This window comes from Oncorhynchus clarkii, chromosome 27, assembly GCF_045791955.1.
Source record: "Oncorhynchus clarkii lewisi isolate Uvic-CL-2024 chromosome 27, UVic_Ocla_1.0, whole genome shotgun sequence".
NCBI lineage: Eukaryota > Metazoa > Chordata > Actinopteri > Salmoniformes > Salmonidae > Oncorhynchus > Oncorhynchus clarkii.
In genome coordinates, this window is record NC_092173.1 from 5,501,986 (window position 1) to 5,518,889 (window position 16,904).

Consider the following 16,904-nt stretch of genomic DNA (forward strand, 5'->3'; position numbering starts at 1 on the left):
AGGGCTTGTAAGTAAATATTTTTCTTAAAACGACATTGTTGGTTAAGGGCTTGTAAGTAAATATTTTTCTTAAAACGGCATTGTTGGTTAAGGGCTTGTAAGTAAATATTTTTCTTAAAACGGCATTGTTGGTTAAGGGCTTGTAAGTAAATATTTTTCTTAAAACGGCATTGTTGGTTAAGGGCTTGTAAGTAAATATTTTTCTTAAAACGGCATTGTTGGTTAAGGGCTTGTAAGTAAATATTTTTCTTAAAACGGCATTGTTGGTTAAGGGCTTGTAAGTAAATATTTTTCTTAAAACGGCATTGTTGGTTAAGGGCTTGTAAGTAAATATTCGGCGCACGTGACAAATAACATTTTATTCAATTTTGATGGACTCACCCGTGCAATAATAGTGGTTAACATGGTTTTTACCCTACACTTACAAGTATCTGTAAGGTCCCTCAGTCAAGCAGTGAATTTCAAACACAGATCCTACCACAAAGACCAAAGGTTTTCCAATGCCACACAAAGAAGGGCACCTATTGGTAGATGGGTAAAAAAAAAAAAAAAAGCTGACATTAAATATCCCTTTGAGCACGATGAAGTTATTAATTACACTTTACATGGTGTATCAACACCCAGTCACTACAAAGCTACATGCATCCAACTCAGAGAGGAAGGAAACCATGAGACCAATGGTGACTTTAAAACAGTTAGAGTTTAATGTGATAGGAGAAAACTGAGTTTGGATCAACAAAATTGTGGTTACTCCACAAAACTATTTTTTTTTATTTTTTATTTTTTTTTATTTATTTTTTTTGTTGAATTTTACCCCTTTTTCTCCCCAATTTCGTGGTATCCAATTGTTGTAGTAGCTACTATCTTGTCTCATTGCTACAACTCCCGTACGGGCTCGGGAGAGACGAAGGCTGAATGTCATGCGTCCTCCGATACACAACCCAACCAGCCGTACTGCTTCTTAACACAGCGCGCATCCAACCCGGAAGCCAGCCGCAGGATAATAACCTAAAAACAAGGCCAAATATACTGTACATTGGAGTATCTTACCAAGATGACATTGAATGTTCCTGATTGGCTTAGTTACAGTTTTGACTTAAATCGGCTTGAAAATCTATGGCAAGACTTGAAAATGTCTGTATAGCAATGACAGAGCTTGAAGGATTAAAAAAAAATTATAACGTGCAAATATTGTACAATCCAGGTTTGCAAAGCTCACAGCTGTAATCGCTCCGAAAGGTGATTATAACATGTGTTGACTCAGGGGGTGGGGTGTGAATACTTACGTAAATAAGATATTCCTGTAATTCATTTTCAAACATTTCTAAAAACATATTTTCACTTCGTCATTATGGGGTATGGTGTGTAATGGGTGAGGAAAACAATATATCTAATCCATTTTGAATTCAGGCTGTAACATAACAAAATGTGGAATAAATCAAGGGGTGGCAGGTAGCCTAGTGGTTAGAGCGTTGGACTTGTAACCGAAAGGTTGCAAGATCGAATCCCCGAGCTGTCATTCTGCCCCTGAACAAGGCAGCTAACCCACTGTTTCTAGGCCATTACTGAAAATAAGAATTTGTCATTAACTGAATTGCTTAAAGGTAAAAATAAAGTATGAATATTTTCTGAAGATGTCGACAGAGTTCTTTGCCCTGACCTTTGCCCTTCCAGGGCTGGTTGTCCATAATGAATCCCTTAGTGGTCTCCTGCATACATCCATTTCAGTTGCTTGGAGTTTTTTTTGTTTTCAGTGTGTTTGGAGGCGTAATCGCTCACTTTGCAGTCTTTTTATATGGCACTCACATGTATGAAACATGTAGCTCATGCATCGGGTATACTCATGCATCGGGTATACTCATGCATCGGGTATACTCGTGCATCGGGTATACTATATGTATCCTAGTCAACAGTGGATAAGGTACTAGTGGTCAAAAAAATCCCGAACCCCTTCCCCCAAATGTCTGCTCTCCCACATCCATCCATCCCTAAATCCCATTCTCTTTCCTGCCCCGAGTCCCACCCCCACATAAGAGGCTGGAGTATAGCTTGGGCTGCAAGGAAACAGAGGGCAAGGGTTTGGGAGACTCCCTGTGGTCGTCAGGGGTTAAGGAGAAGGTGCAGTGGGCCGTGTTCTTCACCGCTCCCCCCGTGAAGCGGCAACGCAGCAGCGAGCGGAGGTGGCGGAACACAGACTTGCGGAAGATGATGAAGACCCAGGGGTCCACGATGGGGTTGAGGGCCTGGAAACGGAACGCCAGCAGGTTCTCCTGGTCGTCACCCACCGGCTCGATGGCATTGGCAAAACCGGCAATCTGAGGAGGAGAGACATAGAGAGAGAGAGTTAGATATTGAGGAGTTTAGTTTATTAGGATCCCAATTAGCTATTGCACATGCAGCAGCTACTCTTACTCGTCAAAATAAAGTGTAAAATAAGATTTATGTGGAGATAAACAGCAGAAAATACAGTGCTGGATACTAAGGGGTGGGGGAAGAGAGTGACAAGGGAGAAAGAGAGGAGTAAGAACAAGATACTGTATAAAATCCCATCACATGCCAGTATACAGGACAGTGCAGAACGAGCCAGGCAGACACAGACAGACAGACATCCTGGCCACAGAGAGCAGCTGGCACCAAAAGCATTTCAGCCACCTCATTCCTTTCCTCCGTCTTCAATCCCCTTATTTCCTGTGATATATTCAATAAACAGCCCCATAATTGATGTGGCCTGATTGAGTGGTGTCGTGTCACAGCGTAAATGTTTCCCTGTTGCTAAGGCCTGGGAGTGAAAAGTAATAACCCAAAAGACAGAGTGGGAGCAGCCCAGGGACCATTACAGGTCTGAGCCGTGCCAAATCAGCATGCAGGAGGGAGTAGGAGCAGCACCGCGCTCTCTCATCTCCACCATAGGCTAACTAGCCAAAACAGACAATGTCCTGTAACGCACTGACGGACATTATAAAAAGGCGGAGAACATTGTGCAGACACTGTGTCTGTGTTGGCCTATTGCCACAACCACAGTGAACTAATGTCTCTGTAGAAATTTAGCAATGCCTTTAATGGAAGTGAATCCCCACATTGCACAACTGATGTCAAAATAGTCACACACACACATTATTTTATATCCCCGTGGGGACCTAAAATTATTTTCCACCCAAAATCCTATTTTCCCTAACCCTTAACCTAACACTTAACCCTAACCTTAACCCGCAACCCTAACCACTAACCCTTTACCCTAATCCTAATTGTAACCATAACCCTAAACTTAACCCCAAAGCGTCCTAATCAAGAGGACTAATGATGGATGTAGGGGACCACAGATATTGTAATTCATTCCATTCATAGGAGTGGAGGATTAATTATAAACACAGCATGTTTTCCCTGATTCAGCCGTTCCCTGATTCAGCCGTTCCCTGATTCAGCCGTTCCCTGATTCAGCCGTTCCCTGACTCAGCCGTTCCCTGACTCAGCCGTTCCCTGACTCAGCCGTTCCCTGACTCAGCCGTTCCCTGGTTAATTGAGGTAATATGTACAGCCGTTGAACTAATGTCTCTGTAGAAATTTAGCAATGCCGTTGCACCTGATGATAGTCACACACACACACAGCCGTTCCCTAATTGTAACCATAACCCTAAACTTAACCCCAAAGCGTCCTAATCAAGAGGACAGCCGTTCCATTCATAGGAGTGGAGGATTAATTATAAACACAGCACTCAGCCGTTCCCTGATTCAGCCGTTCCCTGACTCAGCCGTTCCCTGACTCAGCCGTTCCCTGACTCAGCCGTTCCCTGACTCAGCCGTTCCCTGATTCAGCCGTTCCCCGATTCAGCCGTTCCCCGATTCAGCCGTTCCCCGGTTCAGCCGTTCCCCGGTTCAGCCGTTCCCTGATTCAGCTGTTCCCTGATTCAGCTGCTGGTCCCAGCTTTTGGCTCACTTACTCATTCACAGTGAAAGGATGGCCTAGGGGTGAAATACGTGTCATCCAGTGTGGCGCACTGAGGGATAGTGAAATAAATCTACCATTACAGCCATTACTGTAGCCCCAGGCTGAGTTAGAGGACGTATATGTTATATGGGCTCCTCTCGGAGTCTGAACTGCGGCAGTAAGGGTCAGACACAGTTCATAAGACAGTTGAGAGGCCCTATACTGTACAGGCTGACCATTGTGGTCTTCTGTAGCTCAGTTGCTTCAGCATGGTACTTTGCTATGTCAGGGTAGTGGGCTTGATTACCGGGACCACCCATATGTAAAATATGTATGCACGCATGACTAAGTCAGTACGTCAGTAAGTGTCTGCTGAATGGCATATATTACTAACCTGGCTGACGTGCGACCCACGTGACCACACAGCGAGCTGTGACTTTGAGAGCTGGTGAAAGCCAGGCTAATATATTACAAGGCCTCTAAGAATTATGGTTACAAACTAGGAACCTGTTGAACAGTGATAGATGAATACATAATAAAAACGGTTCCATGGTGACGGTGTCCAGGTGGGATGTCACACATTTGTAACCTTTATTTAGGTAGGGGAGTCCCATTGAGAACAAGGTCTCTTTTTTTGAGGGAGCCCTGCATTATAAGACCAAGCAATTATACATTCAAGGCAGGAGCCTAGGAAACATACATAGAAGAATATGTATGTATTTTTAAACACAATCATAGAAAATAAAAGAAAATGCAGGAAATGTGATTTGGATGTGTACTGTGAAAAAAGCCTAAGATGGTGTTTGTTGTTACGTGTTGCCAAAACATCTCACAAAAACACTGCTACTGTTGCCACCTTCTCCTTGCCACCCTGCCACATATGGTCCTCTGGGCAGACCTGGTATCCTTTAAGAGGGACACAAATCACGGGCACTGTCACTGAGTGTGGGTTTGGAACGCAGGATAGATGAGAGGCATCAGCCGCTCGTTAAACATGCTCCATACTAATGAATGTGTGTGGTTTATAAGGCTCTGTGACAGGCTGCAGTAGCAGCGCAGGGGGGGGGGGGGGGGATCCATCAGTTGGAAAAGGCATATACAAGAATCATAAAACACATGCACCCACACCTAAGGGTGCATCTACCTGGGTACAGTCTGTGTGGGGCCAGAGCAGGGCAACATGGACCCATATAGGCCATTTGGTGCTGTTTATGGCCTTTGCTATCAGGAAACAGGCCCTATAATGGAAGTCCATAGTGGGCTATTAGTCTCCATTTGGCTCCTGGAGAACTGTTGCGCCCCTTCTCCTTCAGATCCTGTTTCAATGGGATGATAAAGTTATGTGTCTGTTCATCTCAGAGACAGCAAAGCAGTGGATCCCAGAGAGAGAGCGAGAAATAACCATTTCCTGTTTTCATGTATCTTTGTGACCAAAGTCTTGATGATACTGTGTTAATTTGCCGTCTAATTCTGACTACAGGTGTTCCTGGGAGTGATAAGACAAGAGTGTCGAGTGACTTTCAAGTGTTTCAAAAATCAAATCAAATTTACACATATTTAACTAAATGTTATTGCGGGTATAGCAGGGTGAACAGGCCGTGGCTCGGGTGGTTCATGTACTTGATGATCTTTTTGGCCATCCTGTGACATCGGGTCCTCTATGTCTCCTGGAGTGCAGGTTGTTTGCCCCCGGTGATGCTTTGGGCAGACCGCACCACCCTCTGGAGAGCCCTGCGGTTGCCGTACCAGGCGGTGATACAGCCCGACAGGATCCTCTCAGTTGTAAATCTGTAAAAGTTTGTGAGGGTGTTAGGGGCCAAGCCAAATGTCTTCAGCCTCCTTCAGCACACTGTCTGTGTGGGTAGGCCATTTCAGATCGTCAGTGATGTATACACTGTGGAACTTGAAGCTTTCCACCTTCTCCATTGCGTTCCCGTCGAAGTGGATAGGGGCGTGCTCCCTCTGCTCTTTTCTGAAGTTCACGATCAGCTCCTTTGTTTTGTTGACGTTGAGTGAGAGGTTATTTTTCTGGCACCAATCTCCCACGGCCCTCACCACCTCCCTGTAGATGGTCTCATCATCGTTGTTAATCAGGCCTACTACTGTTGTGTTGTCTGCAAACTTGATGATTGAGTTGGAGGCGTGTGTGGCTGTGAATGGAGTGCAGGAGGGGGCTGAGCACACATCCTTGTGGGGCCCCTGTGTTGAGGATCAGCAAAGTGTAGGTGTTTCCTACCTTCACCTGGGGGGCGGCCCATCAGAAAGTCCAGGACCCAATTGCACAGGGCGGGGTTCAGACCCAGGGCCCCAAGCTTAATGATGAGCTTGGAGGGTACTATGGTGTTGAATGCTGAGCTAAAGTCAATTAACAGCATTCTTACACATGTATTCCTCTTGTCCAGATGGAATAGGGCAGTGTGCAGTGCGATGGCATCGTTTGCGGATATATTGGGGCGTAAAGCTAATTGAAGTGGGTCTAGGGTGTCAGGTAAGGTAAAGGTTATATGATCCTTAACTAGCCTCTTAAAGCACTTCATGATGACAGAAGTCATTTAGTTCAGTTACCTCTGCTTTCTTGGGTACAGGAACAATGGTGGACATCTTGAAGCAAGTGGGGACAGCAGACTGGAATAGAGAGAGATTGAATATGTCCGTAAACACTCCAGCCAGCTGGTCTGCGCATGCTCTGTGGATGTGACTACAGATATCGTCTGGGCCGGCAGCCTTGCGAGGGTTAACATGCTTAAATGTCTTACTCACATCGGCCATGGAGAACGAGCGCCCACAGTGCTTGTTAGCGAGCCACGTCGGTGGCACTGTGTTATCCTCAAAGCAGGCAAAGAAGGTGTTTAGCTTGTCTGGAAGCAAGACCTCAGTGTCCACGACGTGGCTGGTTTTCCCTTTGTAGTCCGTGATCGTCTGTAGACCCTGACACATACATTTTAAGTCTGAGCCGTTGAATTGCGACTCCACTTTGTCTCTGTACTGGCGTTTTGCCTGTTTGATTGCCTTAAGTGGGGAATAACTACACTCTTTGTATTCGGCCAAATTCCCAGTCAATTTGCGAATGCTGCCATCTATCAACGGTTTCTGGTTTGGGTAGGTTTTAATAATAACAGTGGATACAACATCTCCTGTGTATTTGTCAATGTTATTCTCAGAGGCGACCCGGAACATATCCCATCAAAACAATCTTGACGAGGCCTCCCGGGTGGCGCAGTGGTTAAGGGCGCTGTACTGCAGTGCCAGCTGTGCCATCAGAGTCCCTGAGTTCGCGCCCAGGCTCTGTCGTAACCGGCCGCGACCGGGAGGTCACGTGGGGCGACGACGCACAATTGGCCTAGCGTCGTCCGGGTTAGGGAGGGCTTGGTTGGTAGGGATGTCCTTGTCTCATCGCGCACCAGCGACTCCTGTGGCGGGCCGGGCCGGGCACTAACCAAGTTTGCCAGGTGTTTCCTCCGACACATTGGTGCGGCTGGCTTCCTGGTTGGATGCGCGCTGTGTTAAGAAGCAGTGCGGCTTGGTTGGGTTGTGTATCGGAGGACGCATGACTTTCAACCTTCGTCTCTCCCGAACCCGTACAGGAGTTGATGAGACAAGATAGTAGCTACTACAACAATTGGATACCACGAAATTGGGGAGAAAAAGGGGTAAAATTAAAAATAAAAATAAACCATCTTGACGCATGGATTTCGATTGGTCAGACCAGCGTTGAATAGACCTTAGCAAGGGTACTTTGAGTTTCTGCCTATATGAAGGGAGGAGCAAAATGGAGTCGTGATCAGATAGGCCGAAGGTGAGGGCCTTGTAGGAATTTCAAAAATGTAAGTAGTCAGTGGTCCAATATTTTACCAGTGCGAGTTCTGCAGTCAATGTGTTGGTAGAACCTTGGTAGCGTTTTTTTCATATTTGCTTTGTTAAAATTCCCAGCTACAATAAATGCAGTTTGTTTAAAGTCCAGTGTAGTTCTTTGAGGGTCGTCGTGGTATCAGCTTGAGGGGGAATATACATGGCTGTGACAATAACCAAAGATAATTCTCTTGGGAGGTAATACGGTCTGCATTTGATTGTGAGGTATTCTAGGTCAGGTGAACAAAAGGACTTGAGTTTCTGTATGTTATCACAATCACACCATGAGTGGTTAATCATGAAACATACACCCCCGCCTTTCTTCTTCCCAGAGACTTCTATATTTCTGTCTGTGCGATGTACTGAGAATCCAGATGGCTTAATGGACGGGGACAGTATATCCCGAGAGAGCCATGTTTACGTGAAACAGAGAATGTTACCATCCCTGGTCTCTCTCTGGAAGGAGATTGTGGCCCGGAGCTAGTCTACTTTTTGTTATCCAGAGACAACATTAGCGAGTCATATACTCGGAAGCGATGGATGGTGTGCACGCCTCCTGAGTCAGACTAGAAGTCCACTCCGGATGCGGCTTCTCCACCGGCTGTGTTTTGGAGCAGCCTTTGGAATAAGTTAAATCGTCCTTGGGGGGGAACGATCAAGGATCCAATTCGGGAAAGTCATATTCCTGGTTGTAATGCTGGTGAGTTAACGCCACTCTGATATCCAAAAGATATTTCCGGCTGTATGTAACAACCCCCTAAAAATGTTTGGCCTAATAATGTAAGAAATAACAAAAAAATATACAAAAAATAAATATTGCAAAGTTGCTTAGGAGCTAGAAGCAGAGCTGCCATATCTGTCTGTGCCATGAACAGGAGAGGCTATAAACCAAGGTATAGTGCATTCAGAAAGTATTCAGACCCCTAAACTTTTTCGAATTTTTTACGTGACAGCTTTATTCTAAAGTTGATTTTTAAAAATGTTCTCAATCTACACACAATACCCAATAATTATGAAGCAAAAACAGGTCTTTAGAAATGTTTGCAACTTTATAACAAATTTAAAACTGAAATATCACGTTTAAATAAGTATTCAGACCCTTTACTCAGTACTTTGTTGAAGCACCTTTGGCAGCGATTACAGCCTTGAGTCTTCTTTGGTATGACGCTACAAGCTTGGCACAACTGTATTCGGGAAGTTTCTCCCATTCTTCTCTGAAGATCCTCTCAAGCTCTGTCAAGTTGGATGGGGAGCATCGCGTGTTCGATCGGTTTCAAGTCCGGGCTCTGACTGGGTCACTCAACGACATTCAGAGACCACGAAGTCACTCCTGCATTTTCTTGGTTGTGCTCTTAGGGTCGTTGTACTGTTGGATGGGGAACCTTCACCCCAGTATGAGGTCCTGAGTGCTCTGCAGGAGGTTTTCGTCAAGGATGTCTGTACTTTCCTCCATTCATCTTTTCCTCGATCCCAGTCCCTTGCCTCTGAAAAACATCCCCACAGCATGATGCTGCCACCACCATGCTTCACCGTAGGGATAGTGCCAGATTTCCTCCAGACGTGAAGCTTGGCATTCAGGCTAAAGAGTTCAATATGGTTTCATCAGACCAGATAATCTAGTTTCTGATGGTCTGAGAGTCCTTTGAGTGCCTTTTGGTAAACTCTAAGCGGGCTGTCATGTATCTTTTACTGAGGAGTGGCTTCTGTCTGGCCACTCTAGCATAAAGGCCTGATGGGTGGAGTGCTGCAAAGATGGTTGTCCTTCTGGAAGGTTCTCCCAACTCCACAGAGGACCTCTGGAGCTCTGTCAGAGTGACCATTAGGTTTTTGGTCACCTCCCTGACCAAGGCCCTTCTCCTCCGATTGCTCAGTTTGGCTGGGCGGCTAGCTCTAGGAAGAGTCTTGGTGGTTCCAAACTTCTTCAATTTAAGAATGACGGAGACCACTGTGTTCTTGAGGACCTTCAATGCTGCAGACATGTTTTGGTACCCTTCCCCAGATCTGTGCCTCCACACAATCCTGTCTTGGAGCTCTACGAACAATTCTTTCGACCTCATGGCTTGGTTTTTGCTCTGCCATGCACTGTCAACTGTGGGACCTTATATAGACAGGTGTGTGCCTTTCCAAATCATGTCCAATCAATTTAATTTACCACAGGTGGACTCCAAGTTGTAGAAACATCCAAGGATGATCAATGGAAACAGGATGCACCGGAGCTCAATTTTGAGTCTCACAGCAAAGGGTCTGAATACTTATGTAAATAAAGTATCTGTTTTTATTTTTAAAAATGTCTAAAAACCAGTTTTTTCTTTGTTATTATGGGATATTGTGTGTAGATTGATGAAAACAAGATATATGTTTAAATACATTTTAGAATAAAGCTGTAAATGTAACAAAATGTGGAAAAGGTTTTTGAATACTTTTCGAATGCACTGTATGTCAGCACGGTGTCACTGTCAGCAGTCTCCAGATCTTTGGCTTTAACTCAGTGGGCAAATGCAGCAGACAACCAGAAAACCAGGTTTGATACCCAGTTAGTATCATCTCTGTCTCCATCTTTCCTTACTCGTTACCACCAATGTTCCCTCAAAAAAAATTTGGCACTGAGCTAATTTCAGGTCTTCTGAGCGCAAACTTGAATGTTGTGAAAACTTCCAGCTCATGTTTACTGTGAACACTGAGGCTGTACCCACTTTAAGTTATAGTTTTAACAGTGGCCAAGTAAGCTACTGTGGCTATTTTATCATAATGCAGGCCTACCAGAGTGGCCTACCATCAAAAACTACAGAGACAATACATCCCATAACATTTTAACATGGACATTTTCACACCTAGTCCCGCTCTGGCGCACGAGGGCGCCAGACTGCCCTTCATTACGCACACCTGTCACCATCATTACGTGCAGCAGCGCTCATTGGACTCACTTGAACGCCTTCCCTTTGTTGATTGCCCCGTCTATAACTGTATGCTCCTCCGTTTGTTCCCTGTGTCAGCATTAATGTCATTATGTGTTCTTGTCCAGACGCTGCCCTGTTCCGTTCCATGTCAGTTGATAATTAAAATGTTCACTCCCTGTACCTGCTTCTCATCTCTACCAGCGGCGATCCTTACAGAAATCGCTGTTCTATCATTCAGCCAATGTGTGGTGTTCAATATAGGCCTACATTCCATGAGGGGCTTGACATGAACCTGTTTATCCACTTTATCCGACTTAACTTCCACGGGACGAAATTAAGTTGCGCGTAACTTAGATGCCATATTGGTCGTCACAATGTCTTTGATCTCTATTAGATCTGTGACTCTCCCTTTCCTCAGCCTGTTATTATGGTCCATCCTCTGAATGCAGGCTGAAAGGTTACAAACATGGGCTAACCTGTGTGTCAGTGCAAGCGTTCCCCCGAAGCCCCCCGAGACGTTCCTATTCGGTGGACATTAATCTATGGGTGTCCATAGGGGTCTTTCTATACTCTATTCTCGGAAGCCTGATTGCTTGAGAGTTTTTAAATCTACTTAGTACTGAGAAACTGGTGTGGGTGGGTGTTGAAGGGAGCTAGACTTCATATGATAAATACCCTTTTTAACCCTATTCCCCATAGCAAAACCATTATGGAGGAAAACGTCTAGATGTCTAGCTCCCAGACAAATGTGCATGTGCATTCTATCAGTATCTGTCAATTAATTAAGTCTGTCCACCAAAATTAGAACCAGTCTACACAATCCTTTTGCCATCTGTCTGGGGAATCTATCTGTCTGTCTGGGGAATCTGTCTGTCTGTCTGTCTGGGGAATCTGTCTGTCTGGGGAATCTATCTGTCTGTCTGGGGAGTCTGTCTGTCTGTCTGGGGGATCTGTCTGTCTGGGGAATCTGTCTGTCTGTCTGTCTGGGGAATCTGTCTGTCTGGGGAATCTATCTGTCTGTCTGGGGGATCTATCTGTCTGTCTGGGGAATCTATCTGTCTATCTGGGGAGTCTGTCTGTCTGTACGGGGAGTCTGTCTGTCTGTCTGTCTGGGGAATCTATCTGTCTGTCTGTCTGTCTGTCTGTCTGTCTGTCTGTCTGTCTGTCTGTCTGTCTGGGGAATCTATCTGCCTGCCTGCCTGCCTGCCTGCCTGCCTGCCTGCCTGCCTGTCTGTCTGCCTGTCTGTCTGTCTGTGTCTGTCTGTTAGAAAGGCCAAAGGCTATAGAGAGAGTTCAATGCATCCATTAAGACTTGTGCTCAGCAGGCTTCTGTTTATTGACTGGTAACAATATGGATAGTTATTACCCAGAAGGCTTAATACCCAGGTCTGTCTGTCTGTCAGTCTGTCTGTCTGGGGAATCTATCTGTCTGTCTGGGGAATCTATCTGTCTGTCTGGGGAATCTATCTGTCTGTCTGGGGAATCTATCTGTCTGTCTGGGGAGTCTGTCTGTCTGTCTGGGAAATCTGTCTGTCTGTCTGGGGAGTCTGTCTGTCTGTCTGTCTGGGAAATCTGTCTGTCTGGGGAATCTATCTGTCTGGGGAGTCTGTCTGTCTGTCTGGGGAATCTATATGTCTGTCTGTCTGAGGAATCTATCTGTCTGTCTGAGGAATCTATCTGTCTGTCTGGGGAGTCTGTCTGTAGGTCTGGGGAATCTGTCTGTCTGTCTGTCTGGGGAGTCTGTCTGTCTGGGGAATCTATCTGTCTGTCTGGGGAGTCTGTCTGTCTGTCTGTCTGGGGAGTCTGTCTGTCTGTCTGTCTGGTCTGTCTGTCTGTCTGTCTGTCTGTCTGTCTGTCTGTCTGTCTGTCTGGGGAATCTATCTGTCTGTCTGGGGAGTCTGTCTGGGGAGTCTGTCTGTCAGTCTAGGGAGTCTGTCTGTCTGTCTGGGGAGTCTGTCTGTCTGTCTGGGGAGTCTGTCTGTCAGTCTGGGGAGTCTGTCAGTCTGTCTGGGGAGCCTGTCTGTCTGTCTGTCTGTCTGTCTGGGGAATCTATCTGTCTGTCTGGGGAGTCTGTCAGTCTGTCTGGGGAGCCTGTCTGTCTGTCTGTCTGTCTGTCTGGAGCCTGTCTGTCTGTCTGTCTGTGTGGGGAATCTATCTGTCTGTCTGGGAAATCTAGCCTGTCTGTCTGTCTGTCTGTCTGTCTGTCTGGGGAGTCTGTCTGTAGTCTGTGTGGGGAACCTGTCTGTGGAATATATCTGTCTGTCTGTCTGTCTGTCTGTCTGTCAGTCTGTCTGGAGAGCCTGTCTGTCTGTCTGTCTGTCTGGGGAATCTATCTGTCTGTCTGTGTGGGAAATCTATCTGTCTGTCTGGGAAATCTATCTGTCTGTCTGGGGAGTCTGTCTGTAGGTGTGGGGAACCTGTCTGTCTGTCTGTCTGTCTGTCTGGGGAGTCTGTCTGTCTGGGGAGTCTGTCTGTCTGGGGAGCCTGTCTGTCTGTCTGTCTGGGGAGTCTGTCTGTCTGGGGAGTCTGTCTGTCTGGGGAGTCTGTCTGTCTGGGGAGTCTGTCTGTCTGGGGTGTCTGTCTGTTAGAAAGGCCAAAGGCTATGTCTGTCTGTCTGTCTGTCTGGGGAATCTATCTGTCTGTCTGTGGAATATATCTGTCTGTCTGGGGAATCTATATGTCTGTCTGCCTGCCTCCCTGTCTGTCTGTCTGTCTGTCTGCCTGCCTGTCTGCCTGCCTGTCTGTCTGTCTGTCTGTTAGAAAGGCCAAAGGCTATAGAGAGAGTTCAATGCATCCATTAAGACTTGTGCTCAGCAGGCTTCTGTTATTTGACTGGTAACAATAGGGATAGGTATTATAGTTATTACCCAGAAGGCTTAATACCCAGGTGTGTCTGTCTGTCAGTCTGTCTGTCTGTCTGTCTGGGGAATCTATCTGTCTGTCTAGGGAGTCTGTCTGTCTGTCTAGGGAGTCTGTCTGTCTGTCTGGGGAGTCTGTCTGTCTGGGAAATCTGTCTGTCTGTCTGGGGAGTCTGTCTGTCTGTCTGGTGAATCTGTCTGTCTGGGGAATCTATCTATCTGTCTGTCTGTCTGGGGAATCTATCTGTCTGTGTGGGGAGTCTGTCTGTCTGTCTGTCTGGGGAGTCTGTCTGTCTGGGGAGTCTGTCAGTCTGTTTGGGGAGCCTGTCTGTCTGTCTGTCTGGGGAATCTGTCTGGGGAGTCTGTCTGGGGAGTCTGTCTGGGGAGTCTGTCTGGGGAGTCCGTCTGTCTGGGGAGTCTGTCTGTCTGTCTGTCTGGGGAATCCATCTGTCTGTCTGGGGAGTCTGTCTGTCTGTCTGTCTGTGGAATATATCTGTCTGTCTGGGGAATCTAAATGTCTGTCTGCCTGCCTGCCTGCCTGCCTGCCTGTCTGTCTGTCTGTCTGTCTGTCTGCCTGCCTGTCTGCCTGCCTGTCTGCCTGCCTGTCTGTCTGTTAGAAAGGCCAACGGCTATAGAGAGAGTTCAATGCATCCATTAAGACTTGTGCTCAGCAGGCTTCTGTTTATTGACTGGTAACAATAGGGATAGTTATTACCCAGAAGGCTTAATACCCAGGTGTGTCTGTCTGTCAGTCTGTCTGTCTGGGGAGTCTGTCTGTCTGTCTGGGGAGTCTGTCTGTCTGTCTGGGGAATCTATCTGTCTGTCTAGGGAGTCTGTCTGTCTGTCTGTCTGTCTGGGGAGTCTGTCTGTCTGGGAAATCTGTCTGTCTGTCTGGGGAGTCTGTCTGTCTGGGGAATCTATCTGTCTGTTTGTCTGTCTGTCTGGGGAATCTGTCTGTCTGGGGAATCTATCTATCTGTCTGTCTGTCTGTCTGGGGAATCTATCTGTCTGTGTGGGGAGTCTGTCTGTCTGTCTGTCTGTCTGGGGAGTCTGTCTGTCTGGGGAGTCTGTCAGTCTGTTTGGGGAGCCTGTCTGTCTGTCTGTCTGGGGAATCTATCTGTCTGTCTGGGGAATCTGTCTATCTGGGGAATCTATCTGTCTGTCTGGGGAATCTATCTTTCTGTCTGGGGAGTCTGTCTGTCTGTCTGGGGAATCTGTCTGTCTGTCTGGGGAGTCTGTCTGTCTGTCTGTCTGTCTGGGGAATCTATCTGTCTGTCTGGGGAATCTGTCTGTTTAGGGAATCTATCTGTCTGTCTGGGGAATCTGTCTGTCTAGGGAATCTATCTTTCTGTCTGGGGAGTCTGTCTGTCTGTCTGGGGAGTCTGTCTGTCTGTTTGTGGAATCTGTCTGTCTGTCTGGGGAATCTGTCTGTCTAGGGAATCCTATCTTTCTGTCTGGGGAGTCTGTCTGTCTGTCTGGGGAATCTGTCTGTCTGTCTGTCTGTCTGGGGAGTCTGTCTGTCTGTCTGGGGAGTCTGTCTGTCTGTCTGTCTGGGGAATCTGTCTGTCTGCCTGCCTGCCTGCCTGTCTGTCTGTCTGTCTGTCTGTCTGTCTGCCTGCCTGTCTGTCTGTCTGTCTGTTAGAAAGGCCAAAGGCTATAAAGAGAGTTCAATGCATCCATTAAGACTTGTGCTCAGCAGGCTTCTGTTTATTGACTGGTAACAATAGGGAGAGTTATTACCCGGAAGGCTTAATACCCAGGTGGGGCCTGGATCTGCTGTGTATGCACCAGCAACGAACTAAAGATGTATCTAAGTATCCAACTACAATATACATAGACGACCTGTTGTATACAGCCTCTAATGCACCTTTACTGGAAAGAGTATTATGCTCTGAGGGGCACAGTTATAAAGTAAGCACAATATTGATCAGGCAGGCGCCAGTACAAACATCCCATCAGTGCCTGTGGTCTGATCACAACTCTACTTAGCCTGGCAACAATGCAGATACTGGGCATCGCAGACCAGAGCTAATACAAGGTGGTTATCTCCTCTGTCAGAGGACAACTTCAGAAAGAGGGAGAGAGGGAGATTGAGAGCATTCTCCTTCAGCTCATCACAGATGATTATGACTCACCCACTTAAGAAACAGCAATGAAGCTACATTGTCATCCTGTGCTTTCTTGGCAACTATCTGCATATTGTTGCTAAATATCTGATAATTATCCTTGTATGGTAATCATAGTTAAGTAGTCTTTCTAACAGATGCCTATCGAAGTAACAAAGAACATATGTTGTCCAGTAAATTTGACACTTCTCTGACTTTATAGACCCATGTTTTCTCCCATCACATTGTTTTTGAAAACATCTACTTAAGTCTTGTTTTTCGAGCCCTGGGAACATGTATGCACACATCTGCACTCACACACACACACGGACACAGATGTGATATAGTGAGTGGTGTGGCAGCTTGGCTTTGACATCTTTCCACCCACTCAGAACAACCCCTTTTAATTGCGTTTCTCTTCCTTCAGTTCCCTCGCTCGTTCTTCTCCCCCTCTCTGTTTCATTCTCCATCGCTCCCCTCCTTACAAGTCTCTCCATCCTCTTATGTTCTCCTGTTTTCCATTGTTGCCATTATGATGATCTCCTCTCACAAGCTCAGCCCTCTTTCTCTTCTCCTCTCCTTCCACTCCCACTTTCTCTCACCTCGGTAGTCTTGCACTCTCCCTTTCAGAAAGCCAGAAAGCTCCTGTTCAGGTTCCAAGTCCTCTTTTGTTACCACTAAGGGCAAGTGAGGACAGGGGTTGTAAAACATTTTTTTTTAAAGACTTGCTGTGAAGAAGCATGTGGCTCTATATACAGTACATACACTGTCTGACCAATAAACAGATAAACAAATAGATTGAAAAGTGCTGAATCTGCTATGTACCAGCCAGCACATTACCTGCTGATAGAAACCACATTAAAAGAGGAAGTGGAACCACTTTCCGGTTGCCAAAGAGGAAGACTGGGTGTTTTACAATAACAACATATAGGCCATGTTGCAATGTCAGTAGGGATGACATGCCAGCAACAAACGCTGACACTACACATCCAAGTATATCTGACCAAATTATGAAAAGACAAGAATTGTACTTTTGAATTACGTAAAGTCAGTGTGGAAAAGGTGAAAAAATGATTGTTGTCTATCAACAATGACCAGCCACCAGGGTCTGACAATCTGGATGGAAAATTACTGAGAATAATAGCGGTCGGTATTGCCACATCTTCAATTTAAGCCTACTAGAAAGTGTGTGCCTTATAGCCTGGAGGGAAGCTAAAGTCATTCCACAACCCAAGACTGGTAAACCCCCTTTACTGGCTCAAATAGCCAA

At 46.2% G+C, this 16,904-nt stretch overlaps 1 protein-coding gene across 1 annotated transcript in view; it reads right to left on the minus strand.

Moving 5' to 3' along the window:
* Positions 1-773: 773 nt before the first annotated feature.
* Positions 774-16,904, minus strand: part of LOC139386080 (prostacyclin receptor-like) — a 67,797-nt gene continuing 51,666 nt past the window's right edge. The window contains exon 2 of the mRNA XM_071131501.1: positions 774-2,315. Coding sequence (XP_070987602.1) covers positions 1,989-2,315 — 327 coding nt within the window. The 3' untranslated portion in view covers positions 774-1,988. The remainder of the gene's footprint in view (positions 2,316-16,904) is intronic.